At 44.7% G+C, this 12227-nt stretch overlaps 1 protein-coding gene across 1 annotated transcript in view; it reads left to right on the top strand.

Moving 5' to 3' along the window:
- MROH2B (maestro heat like repeat family member 2B) overlaps nt 1-12227 on the top strand; it is a 67464-nt gene that overhangs the window by 48180 nt on the left and 7057 nt on the right. Inside the window, exons 28-36 of the mRNA XM_057708456.1 lie at nt 211-331; nt 2432-2529; nt 4875-5027; nt 7184-7341; nt 7931-8057; nt 8539-8726; nt 9927-10067; nt 10467-10581; nt 11965-12111. Coding sequence (XP_057564439.1) covers nt 211-331; nt 2432-2529; nt 4875-5027; nt 7184-7341; nt 7931-8057; nt 8539-8726; nt 9927-10067; nt 10467-10581; nt 11965-12111 — 1248 coding nt within the window. The remainder of the gene's footprint in view (nt 1-210; nt 332-2431; nt 2530-4874; nt 5028-7183; nt 7342-7930; nt 8058-8538; nt 8727-9926; nt 10068-10466; nt 10582-11964; nt 12112-12227) is intronic.

Below are 12227 nucleotides of genomic sequence, written 5' to 3' on the forward strand. Positions count from 1 at the left end.
CGGTTACCTGTCCCCTGAGCTTAAAGGGAGAGTCCGAGATTCCATTTTATGCTAAGGACCAGCACGGAGGGAATAAGGGACTTAATATCCTGTATTGGGACTATCTTGGGACATCATCTCTGTCTTTCCTCCTCCTCCTCCCCCCTCCTCCTCTCCTTCTCCCCTCCTCTCCTCCACCCCATCACCTTGGAGTCCCCCTTTGTCTTGCAGGCACCAGAGAACTTTAAAATCGGCTCACTCCTCGGCCTCCTGGCTCCTCACTCCTGTGACACCCTGCCCTCCATCCGCCAGGCGGCTGCTAGTTCAGCTATTGGTCTGTTCTGCATAAAAGGTGAGGAAAGGATGAGAAACCCACAGATGCAGAGAAGATACCTGTTTTCTTTTGTTCTCAGCTTTTCTCTTTGTACATCTATGTCTCTGTCCTTCCTCCTCTTCCTCCTCCTCCCCTCTCCTCTCCTTCTCCCCTCCTCTCCTCCTCCCCTCCCCTCTCTTCTCTCCCTCTCTCTCCTCGCATTTCAGCCATTTCTGAGTTCTAATACCTTAATTATGTCACACAATTTGTCTCTCTCTTAGATTCTTTTTCCTCAGTGGCTCTGCTTTTTGGTGTTTTAAAATAAAGATAATAACACCAAAGCGTCATAATGACCCATTAAAGCAGGTAAAATGTTTTGAGTGTCTGATTTAAATCACACAGCAATTGGGCATATTAGCAAAGCTTTCTCTATCGCACAGTTTTCTTCCAGAGGAAATTGCACTATTACTATGGTGCTAAAGTGCCTTTCAGAGTTCTCTAAGAGAGATAACTTTGTGGAGTTTTTCCCAGCTTGCAGAGCAGGACCTCTGTCTGCTCTGGCAGGACATGTGAATAACTGTCGATGTCAAGAAATATAAGGAATTTTGAAATCTCGGTCTTAGGCTGAAACCAGCGCTGAGGGCTTCCTGATTAAACCCAGGTTAAATCAGCAGATGTTTTGCCGAGGTGGACCCTGCATCGTATGCACAGGTCTCTGCAGACCAGGTGCAGCCAGGAATACTCAGCCAGGTTGACTGCCCGCTCACGCCTGTGCTCACTCTTCATTCTCTTGGGTACTTGGGGAACATTTCTTGAGTGCTTTTCCATGTGTCAGTCGCTGTTCTGATGCTGGAAGCACAGAGATATTACAATTCTAAGATTCGCATAAGAAAAGTGTGTGAAAGCCAAAAGGTGGGATTTGGTGGGAGCAGAGGATATAGTCAGTCAAAAAGGAAAACCTATTCAGCAGAGCCCGAATAGGTCTGACAGTCCCTTGGAATATGGGAAGATAACTCATGAAGGGTATACGCCTTTACCAAAGCCAGGAAAAAGCACAAATTAAGGAAGTGAGAACTAAAGAACCATTTTAACAAGAGAAGAAATGTGCCAGAGAGGGACCTCATAGGAAGAAAGGAATTAGAATTCTATTATTGTTCTACCTATTCTCCCTTTAGCTTCCTTCATTTTCCTGAAACATGCAAAGTTCAGGTCCTTAAATATTCTTTGTTTGCAAGAAATCCCATACTTCATTATTCATCTTAACTCTTTTTCTTGGTTAATCAAATAAATATGGTAGAGAAAGAGAAAAAAATAATTATTAAAAACCTACTAGATGTACCCCCAAAAAATAATTTAAAAAATAATAATAATAAAAATAAATAAATTAATTTAAAAAAAAACCTACTAGAGACAAGTAACTAGTGTTATACTAAATTAAATACCTATTTAATACTCGTGGATGTTGTTCAGTTAGCGCAGATGAGGGATCTGAGGTTAAGAAATTTACCGGTTGCTTGGACAGTTGAAAGCAGTAGAGCAAGACTTTGAGCCTAGCTTGTCTGCCCATTGGCTAGGCTGCTTTCCAGGGTGGTTCGGGTGTGAGTTTTCACAATTGCTATACTCCATTCAAACAACAAACAGTACCATTAACGTTTAGGTCTGCATTTACAAACTGATATCCAACAATCAACACAGTTACTGATCTTCCCATTACAATGGTTACCTTACCATTTCCCCCCAAACTGGCTCACAGAACGGAACTCCAGCAGAGGCAGCAGCATAGCAGAGTAGTAAGAGCCTGGGCAGACCAGGGTTCAAGTTCCAACTCTCCTCTTTTTACTAACTGCATGATCCAGCCAAATGGCTTCACATCTCTCTGCCTCAGCTTTCTCACCTGCAAATAACCTCAGATGATCTTTAGGAGCAGTGAGACATTTTGTGCAGAGTATTTAGCATGCTGCCGGCATGCAGAATCTACTCCATCAGTGTTTGCTCTTATGCGTACCAACTCATCAGACAGGCTTTAGTGTGTTTGTGAAAGGCATCCAGCAGCCGAATTAGTGTCACATCAAAATACAGACAGCCTCTTCAACCCCTATTAGCTGTTTGAACTCCTGTGTCACCCTCTGTTGATTGTAGGCATTCGCCTGGACGTGGAAAGACTACAGGATTTGCAGGAAGGGCTGCAGTGTGAGGATGTGCAGGTCCAGATCAAGATCTCCTCCAAAATAGCAAAGGTAATAGATACAGAGGACTGGCCAAGGGATGTAAGGGTGATTCTGGGTTGGTTTCCAAATGAGTCAGCTGTGGGCGCCCCACCACCAGGAAAGGGCAACGCTCTAGCCATTCTAGCCGAATGAAAGACCTCTGTCCAGTCATTTATTAACTCCGGGTCCTCACACACAGGCAACACCTGCTACTGGTCATTTCATACTCTGGGAAACCTTGGAAACCAAGTGGCTGTCTCCAGGGTAAAGGAGGCAGTGGGGTAGAGTGGAAGGAAAGTGGCTTTGGAGTCAATCAGTTGCTCTCTGTGTGCACTGCTTGAAGTGTGTGCACTGTGTGATCAGCCTCCTCATCTTAAAAAAAAATGCATAACCTCCCTCTTGGAGCTGTTGTGAGGACTGGTCGATCTTTCATTTATTCAGTTATTGATTCATTCACCTAATATGCCTTGTGTACCTGCCATGTGCCAGATGTTTTTCCAGGCTCTAAGGATAGAAACGCCTGCCCTTGTTGAGCTTGTGTCCTAGTAGATGGAGCAGCCAGATAAATATGATGTCAGGGAATGATAATTAAGAAAAATAGAGTCAAGGAAGGGAATCTAGGGTAGGGGAGGGGTGATCCCCTAGGAAGACCACTCTGAAAGAGAGAACCATGGAGACATCTAGAAAAGAACATTCCAGGTGGAGGGGAAACAGCATGTGCAAAGGCCCTGAGGTGAAGAAAGAAGTGGGTCATGAGATCCAAGAGAGAGAACAGGGCTGATTGAAGTGCCTTCCAGGTTTTGTTAAGGACCCTTGACTTTTACTCCAATGGAAATCAAAAGCCAGAAGAGGGTTTTGAACAGAAGAGTCAAGAACCACTACATATAATGTGGCAGCTGTGAAATATACAAGGGCCGCGTTCCTAACATGGACACTACAGATTTATATGTGGATTAGGGCAATTATCCACAGAGGGCAGTAGGGCGTCCAACGAAATCAGTCATTATGACAATAACAGAGAGAAGGGAACTCTCTTGAGGGCACTTTTCCTAATTTGCAAAAGCTCCTTATGGACCAGTGGTGGTTCTGCAGGGAGGAACAGGATTGGACTTATATCTCTGAAGGGTCATCTGGCCGTCGTGTTGAGACTAGAATATAGGCTAGCAAGAGGGAAACTAGTGAGGTCAATTGGGAGGAAACTTTAAGAATCCACAGGTGAGATTAGGTGGCTTGGGTTAAGGAGGCAGCAGCAGAGACGAGAAAGTGATGAGAATATGGGAGAGAAGCTCGTAGGGGGACAGGGAGGGAACATGTGTCTAATGCCTTAAAAAGTGTCTGATGTATGATAGGTGCTCAGAAACACGAGTTCCCCTCCTTCCCTTCTTCCTAAACCAATATCCATCCCAATGTGAGAAAAAAACACATAACTGCTGAGCTTGGGCCCAGGCAGGCATTTGCTGTTTCATAGAACAGATGCACAAGTCTAGGCCTTGATCTTGGAGTCGTGGGAACTCAGAAACCAGCTGGGACATGGAGCAACTCATGAAAAGGAACTCATTTCCTCTCAGAAATGGTTCTACCAGACATCATCAGGCCATTTAATACAAGAGGAAGTCGGTGGTGAATAGGAATCTTTTCATACCCACAAACTCATAATCATGACCATCTCGCTTGGCTAAAGCCCCAAATAACAGCCCTGGAATTTATTCAAACTGCTAACTTTTCACCTCCCCTGCCTGCCTTTTCATTCACACACAGAGAGAGACACATACAACCAAACACTCTCTATAGTTCTTGTTTAGAGACCAAAATTGTTTTTATTTTCTGGACCCTTTATTAACTACTCTTAATCTTGAAATACTCAGACGCAAAAGACAGGGTTTGTATAATTAACCCTCTGTATGGATACGGTGAGGCCCTGGGTATTTAGCACAGCATTTAGCACATGGTGACAGATTTCCTGAATCCTGAAGCCTAGCTATTCTTTGGCAGACACAAGACATTTCTATGATATATGAAATGTATGTGGAAGTACTTTACAACATATAAATTGCCATATAAACACTATGCATTATTTTTCCTCTAACAGGGTGTAATGTAACTTCAGGTTTGGAGAGGAAATTGCCTTGGCAGGCCTGGAATTTAATAAATAATGAAGTGATAAAAAGATAACTTCAAGGAAAGTTTACTTAAAGTTAAAAGGTCATGGCTACATCCTGTTTTAGTATTTTGTCTAGTTTCTGTGGCCCCAGTCGTATGCTAACTCTTTGGAAAGCCCAGGGGTTTCTAACATCCTAAAACAAATAACATGTCGTAGGTGTCCAGACATGAAGTGAGGAGGTTGATGACCTGAATCTTTCTGTGTACGTTCTCAGATTGTCAGCAAACTCATCCCAAGTGAAGAGATGCTCCTGTTCCTGGAGGAAACCCTGGATGGTCTGGAGAGCCTCAACCCCACGTGCACACAGGCCTGTGGCATCTGGATGGTCACTGCCCTGGAGGAGCAGGGAGCTAATCTGGAAGATCAGGTAAACTGACAACCAATTTGACAATCGAGCAAATTCTAACACTCCTGAAATGCCAATACCAGAAGAAGGTCGCCACTTCTCAGTTGGTCCTCTGATGGGCCATAAGCAAGAGCGCATGCAGCCTCAAGTGGCCTCGACAGAGACCCAAGTTGTGTGTGAACACCCAGGCTCACACTGACTGCCTGTCTCAGCCTGACTCAATTGCCTCTCTAATCTGTGATGATAAGAACTTTCCAAATTGCCACTCTCTGGCCAAAGGAAGAATCTCTGAACCAGAGGCATGTGAACTATGGAAAACTGGGTTGTGAGGTCTATAAGGATGAACCTTGTAAAGAATGCCTTTGAGATGGCCACTGAGGTCCAGGAGGGTTTTCTAAATCCACTGCCACTCTGCAACCTGCTCTTACTCACCCTTTAGGTAAAGAAGACTGTCACTGGGGAACTGGTTGAAAGAAAAGTTCTCAATCCTTCCTCCGAACTGGAGAGTTAAGCAGAGAGAACAGGATTTAAATTCAGGAAGCCTGGTTAAGAGCTCCAAGTGGAGATGCTCTATTCTCTTAAAGTCAGAAACAGAATATTAGCAATTCGGAGATTAATGATGAGGAAAAGACTCTTTAATTCAAAAAGGCTTCCCAAGGGAAACAGGAGGAAGAAGTTAGGGTCCCCATAGCCCAGACTCAGCTGCCCTATATTTTAAGATTTTCCAAAGCATGCCTTTTAGAAATGACCTCTGTGCTAATTACTGTCCAATCAGCTTTTTTCAAAAACATTTATTGAGTACATACTATGTGGCAGGCCCTGCGCCAGGCGTGGAAGAATAAAAGGTTAATAAATTTGGAATGTCCATGTATTTGTGTGTTTAACATAAAAGAGGAAGTTGTTCACACACTAGGTAAAGGCTTATAATAGAGCCCTAAATCCTCTCCGAGAACCATTAGAATGGGACTGTGTGGTAATCATGCCTGCAGGATATTTACGATTAAGGAATTGTAATTCTGAGAAAATGTTATATTTAACCTAAAAGTGTCTCTCTGAAGTAAGTGGGGAAAATATCTACTCGAAGCAAAGTTAGTTTAGCATAGAGACATGCCCTTATCCATGTCAAAAATCCAAATGTGTAATCTCATGCCCTACTGCACACAGATGAAGACCAAAACTCAGAAAGATGGCCCTCAATCCCCTTTCGGATCTGGCTTCATCTATTCTATCAAGTCATCTTCCCTCTATCATCTTCATTCTTTTCGTACTCCAAACTAGACTATTTCTGCTATTCCATAAACCTTTTCCACATTTGCTTCTACCATGCTTTCATGCCATTTTTATATAGATTTTAATTTACAGCCATCAGGTTCCCAGCAAAGTTGAGCAGAAGGTACAGAGTGCCCGTATACGTCCTGTCTCCACACTACCGACATCCCACAGCACAGTGGTACACTTGTTACAGTCGACGAACCTACATTGACACATCCTATGATCGCCCAAGGTCCATAGTTTATATCAGGGTTTAGTTTTGGTGTTAACAAATGTATAATGACATGTATCCATCATTGTAGCATCACACAGATTAGTTTCACTGCTCTCTAAACCCTCTGTGCTCTAGTCTCATGGTCTTTGACTTTGCATCTTTACCTGTGCTCTTCCTTCTGATGAGGATGCCTTTCCCCACCATCTCCACCTTGCCTTTTGGAATTGCTATATATCCTTTGAGACCCAGACCAGATGTCCCTCCACAGTGACCTCAGTGACTTCTGGGTTCCCCTATCAGTCCTGTGCACCTTGTGTACACCTTTTGCCATATACTGCCTTGTACACAAGCCTTTGGGCCTACAGCTGATGTCCTTTATGAGATAAGTCATTCCTTTTGAGAAAGGGCTACATCTTCCGCATCCCTGGTAAATTCCCCACAGTGCCTAACACAGCACCTGGCATAATGCAGCCTTTTACTAAATGTTTGCTGAATTGATTTAAGAATAAATGCTCAGTTTATCAATAACTATCCTGAGCAAGAGACAGGCCATGTGTAGAATCAATTACTTTTTAAGCATTATTTCTAATTCATCAACCACCACCCATGAGACGCTGACCGTACGTGACCTAAGCCATCCGCATAGACGAAAAATGGCAGTTCAGTGTTTGATTTGGCTTTTTCTTTTTAGCTGTTGGAGATCTTAGGCATAATTTACCATCACATGCCGGTCCTCAGACAAAAGGAGGAAAGTTTTCAATTTATGCTAGAAGCCATCTCCCAGATAGCCAGTTTTCATACGGATGCAGTTGTTGCCAATCTTTTACAGAAGCCTCTGCCCTTTGACAGGTAGGTTCTAACTGAGCTGGTCCCTTTTCCCAGGGAAGGCCACTCTGTAAGGTCCTGGGGAAGAATCTGTGGTTTGAGAGAAAGAGACCAAACAAAAGTTGAAAATATCTCACCTGAATAATGTTAAAAAAATGGTGTTTGAATCACAGATAATGGTTTCTCAAGTATTTTTCAAATATATGCCCTCATTGGATAATGAGAGTTTTAGATATTTGTGTGTGTGTGCGCGCGCGCGCGCGCGCGCGCGCGTGTGTGTGTGTGTGTGTGTGTGTGTGTGTGTGTGTGTGTGTGTGTGTGTACTTAATAGGAGTAAGTGAGTATTAGAGAGTGAATGTTTCTCCCCTTTCTGGTTGCCTAAAACGCATCTATAAGAGAGGTTCCTGTCCTGATGGACATCAACAAACCTCAGCAACCCAAGGCCAGAATGCTAGATGGTGAAATAAAATATCCTTATTATCCCAAGGCATGTTGGCGTGTCCATCTGTCCTTGCAACTGTGATTAGTCATAACGAGGTTTCAGAGTGGATCAGATGGAGAAGCTCATATCCCAAGGAGCTGAGCCTTATCGGCTTCCTGCTTTGTTCCCTAGGGACACAAAGACACTATGGAAGGCTCTGGCTGAGAACCCAGCCTCCAGGGGCAAACTCTTGCGAGCCTTAGTAGACAAGCTGGAGAACAACTTAGAAGATGACATAGCTGGGATAGAGGCCATTTCTGTGAGTTGGACAACCTGTCACACACCCAGATGGTGCTCCACTCCTTCCCACCTGGCACTGGGTGATGTAGCATTAATCACACGTCTTCCCCCCTCATACCTGGGTTTCAAATCAACTCTAGTTTATACTGGACAAACACGGCAGTGATTTTTGTCTGCAGCTGATCATGTTTAGAAGCAAATTTCTCATCAGCCCAAAGAAAATCTGTGCCTCTGTATTTCCAAATTAGTCTTCAAGATATTCAGTTGTTGTTGAAAGACCTCAACCCTACCTAACTGGTGCCTCCTGGCATTTGGATTCACCCCACGTGGCCATCCTGAGAGAGAAACACAGTCTGAGTTGACAAGTTTCCAGACACATAAACCCTCCCTTTTCTATGTGCTTTTACCACAAGTGTGGTCAACCTGGAAAGCAACCCTGTGGAGAGAAAACAAGCTGGAAGATCAGCCCTGCCTGACCACGCAGTCCTTTCTCCCCTCAGGTGGCCTGTGCGATCTATGAAGTGGTGTCGACGGGCACCCCTGTCGCAGGCCTGTACCCGGAGCTGTTCGCCCTTCTCCTGAAGCTGGTCAGCTGCACGCTGGGCCAGAAGATGCCCACTTCAACCCTAAGCCGCCGTCGGCGGGTGATGCCTCAGGGGGAGCGGCAGCAGATTCCAGACCCCTGCAGGTAAACGGCCAGGTGGGGAGGGCCTTCCGGAGCGGTCCTGACCCCAGACTCCAGAGAGGGGCTGGCGTGGCCTCAACTACGCTTGAAGAAACCAGACCCCTCCACCCTTGAGCCTCGTAGGTCTTCTTCCCTGAGCCGCTAGCCAGCATAGTGGCCCAGAACGGTCATTTAACGAAGACGCAGTTATGTCCTCTTCCCTAGAGGGCCCAATCCACTTCCTTTGTTTTCTTTCATTCACACCTTTCAAGGAAAATTGGAATTCTGTGATTTTCAAGGCCACCGAGGAAAGAATATAAAATAAAAAATAAATACCATATTTCCTCAAATCTAAGACATTGCCAGTAGAAGGAAGCAACATTATTTCGCGTACCATTGAGAAAGGGAAAAAAAGGAGTTCCCATGAAGTCATTAACCAATGCTTTCTTATACTATTAAATTTGTATTTTATATTGATCCAAAATCTCTTTGAGGATTATTAAGTATAGATTGTTATCCTTTATCACACTACTCTGTTTACCTGTGCTTTTGCATAACTTTTTGTCCCAATGTCAAATCAACCATTTTAAAGATATTTTAAACAGCAGTTAGGCTCAGCACATGTAGTTCCAATAATATATGTAACTTTACTAAAATGCACACAGCTGAAATGGCCGTAACTAAATCCATGCGCGTATGCACGTTGTATACACAGACAATAGTGACTGCATCACAACTACTGTCTGGCCAACAACTGCAACGCATTATCCACCGTGAGATGCACCCTGACTTCCAAGGTGCTGTTTTAGAACCACTGAAATATGGTATTTCATACTTTCCTTCCTTAGGGCTTGATTTTCCCAGGAGAGGTTGACAAGATTTTGTGCCATTATTTACTGGTTTCACATTATCTCGATGTCCCCTCTGGCCCCAAAACTAAAGTGTGAGACCTGTGTTTTCCATGTACAACATCTGTTCATCCAGAAGTGAGGGAGCATTGTGGGGAACATTTTTTTTTTTTTAGGAAACAAAATGTTGTATATTTATTCTGTAGAATACAGTGGTTACAAGTAACCAGATCCATACATATCAGTATAGAGCCCCAAGATATAATACGTGAAAATACAGAATACAGACAGCTCAGTGATATTTATTATGGACTCTGGGATTCACGGTTCCCTGCATGGCATTGACATATTTTGTGATGCCGGCTGTCTCCTTCAGGCTCTCGACTACGACTCTGAAGTGTGTGCAGGCCCAGGCCATGAGAGAAGGGCTGGCCAAGGCATCTGACGAGGGGGACAACGTGTGGCCCCTCCTCAGCAGTCCCAGCACCCACCATACCGGAGTCTGTGCGCTGGCCAGGTAACGTGCACGTACCAGAACTGGATACAGAGGGGAAAACTGAAAACAAAGTGAAAATGCCATGCAGGCAACGAAAGCAATTGACTCACTAAGGACTTAGAGTCCAGGAGGAAAAAACAGGGTAGAAAGAGCAAAGGAGGGGTAGGAAGAGATGGTAGGATCACCCTCAAACTTACCAACCCCTCAAAAAATAGCGATACAGTGAACGGCTTTAGGCAAACTACACTTCAGTTGGGCACTTGGATAGGCTATGATAAAGTTTAAGCCTTGGCGCTCTTTCCTTTTTAACATTCCTTTTTTAGATCATTTATTTTCCTGGTAGAGCAATAGACTAAAGTGTCTTCCATCATTTAGAAAAGAAAAAAAGTCTCTGCTACAATGGGAGCCTTGGTTTTCTAGGAGCATGGCCGTGTGGCAGCACGGAGTCATACTGGACATCACGGAACAACTCTTCCCATCCCTGACCTCCTCCTCGGAGAACTACCGGATAACGGGCACGGCTTTCTTCTCTGAGGCAAGGGAGCACAGCCATCCCAGCAGGCTCGTGGGGTCCCGGGGGGTACTTCTGTCAGGAGTTCAGTGGGAATTTGAGCCACGGAAGAGGGACCCTCTCTGGCATCTTTGTGAGTGGAGAGATCCAGCTACTTCCAGAGACACAGTACCTGAGCAGAGAGAGGGAGGAAGAGAGAGAGGAAACAGGACTCAGCCTCATCCTCTTCCTGCCCTCTGGTCCGCAGACATCAAGTCCCAAGACAGAAAGGGTAGAGAATCAACCCAGAAGGGACAAAACAAAATGTAACCAACAAATGTACTATGGTCCTTTCAAACTCTGGGATAAAGGCTGACCCAGACAATCCAAAGAAGGAAACTGTCAGTAACCCCTGTTTTCCCTGCTCCATGTTTCCATTTAGATTAGAAATACCTTCTTAACTAGGTATTTTGGTTCTCATCACCACATAACGTTGACCTCTGGAGTGCTCACGTGTAGAGCTTAGTTCCTGCCCGACGCGCAAATTTACCCGAGGGCTCCCGTCTCTGCCCCACAAGCAGCTGGGGCCCTACTCTTTTTTTCTTTTTAAGCTCTTTATTGGAGTATAATTGCTTTACACTGTTGTACCAGTTTCCGTTGTACAACAAAGTGAATCAGCTGTATTTATTTTTTTTTAATTTTATTTATTTATTATTTTTTGGGGGGTACACCAAGTTCAATCATCTCTTTTTATACACATATCCCCATATTCCCTCCCTCCCTTGACTCCCCCCCCCTCGAGTCCCCCCCCACCCTCCCCGCCCCAGTCCTCTAAGGCATCTTCCATCCTCGAGTTGGACTCCCTTTGTTATACAACAACTTCCCACTGGCTATTTTACAGTTGGTAGTATATATATGTCTGTGCTACTCTCTCGCTTTGTCTCAGCTTCCCCTTCACCCCCCGCCCCCTCCCAAACCTCAAGTTCTCCAGTCCATTCTCTGTATCTGCGTCCTTGTTCTTGTCACTGAGTTCATCAGTACCATTTTTAGATTCCGTATATGTGAGTTAGCATACAATATTTGTCATTCTCTTTCTGACTTACTTCACTCTGTATGACAGACTCTAGGTCTATCCACCTCATGACATATAGCTCCATCTCATCCCTTTTTATAATCAGCTGTATTTATATACATATCCCCATATCCCCTTCCTCCCGCGACTCCTTCCCACCCTCCCTATCCCAGCCCTCTAAGTCATCACCCATCATCGAGTTGATCTCCCTGTGTCATGCAGCAGCTTCCCACTAGCTGTCTATTTTACATTTGGCACTGTATATATGTCAATGTTACTCATGGCTATGATGCCTTTGGAACACTCCTGAAGGGGGCCCTTCTCTGAACTGAAGGGGAGGAGTGTGTCATTTTCAGCTCATGAAGGAGCCGATCCTCTGGAAGCACGGGAATCTGCGGGACGTGCTCATACTGATGGATCAGAGCGCCTGGGACTCCAATGCCATTCTGAGGCAAATGGCCATCCGAGGGCTGGGTAACACCGCTTCCGGAGCCCCTCACAAGGTGAAAGGAGCTTGGGCATGACACAGAATTTTAAAATAATTATTTACTAACCCACACCCCTTGGATGCATAGACATTAAGTGAAAATCCAAATAAGGTGCTGAGGTGGTGGCTCTT

Source organism: Hippopotamus amphibius, chromosome 15 (genome assembly GCF_030028045.1).
Source record: "Hippopotamus amphibius kiboko isolate mHipAmp2 chromosome 15, mHipAmp2.hap2, whole genome shotgun sequence".
Lineage (NCBI taxonomy): Eukaryota > Metazoa > Chordata > Mammalia > Artiodactyla > Hippopotamidae > Hippopotamus > Hippopotamus amphibius.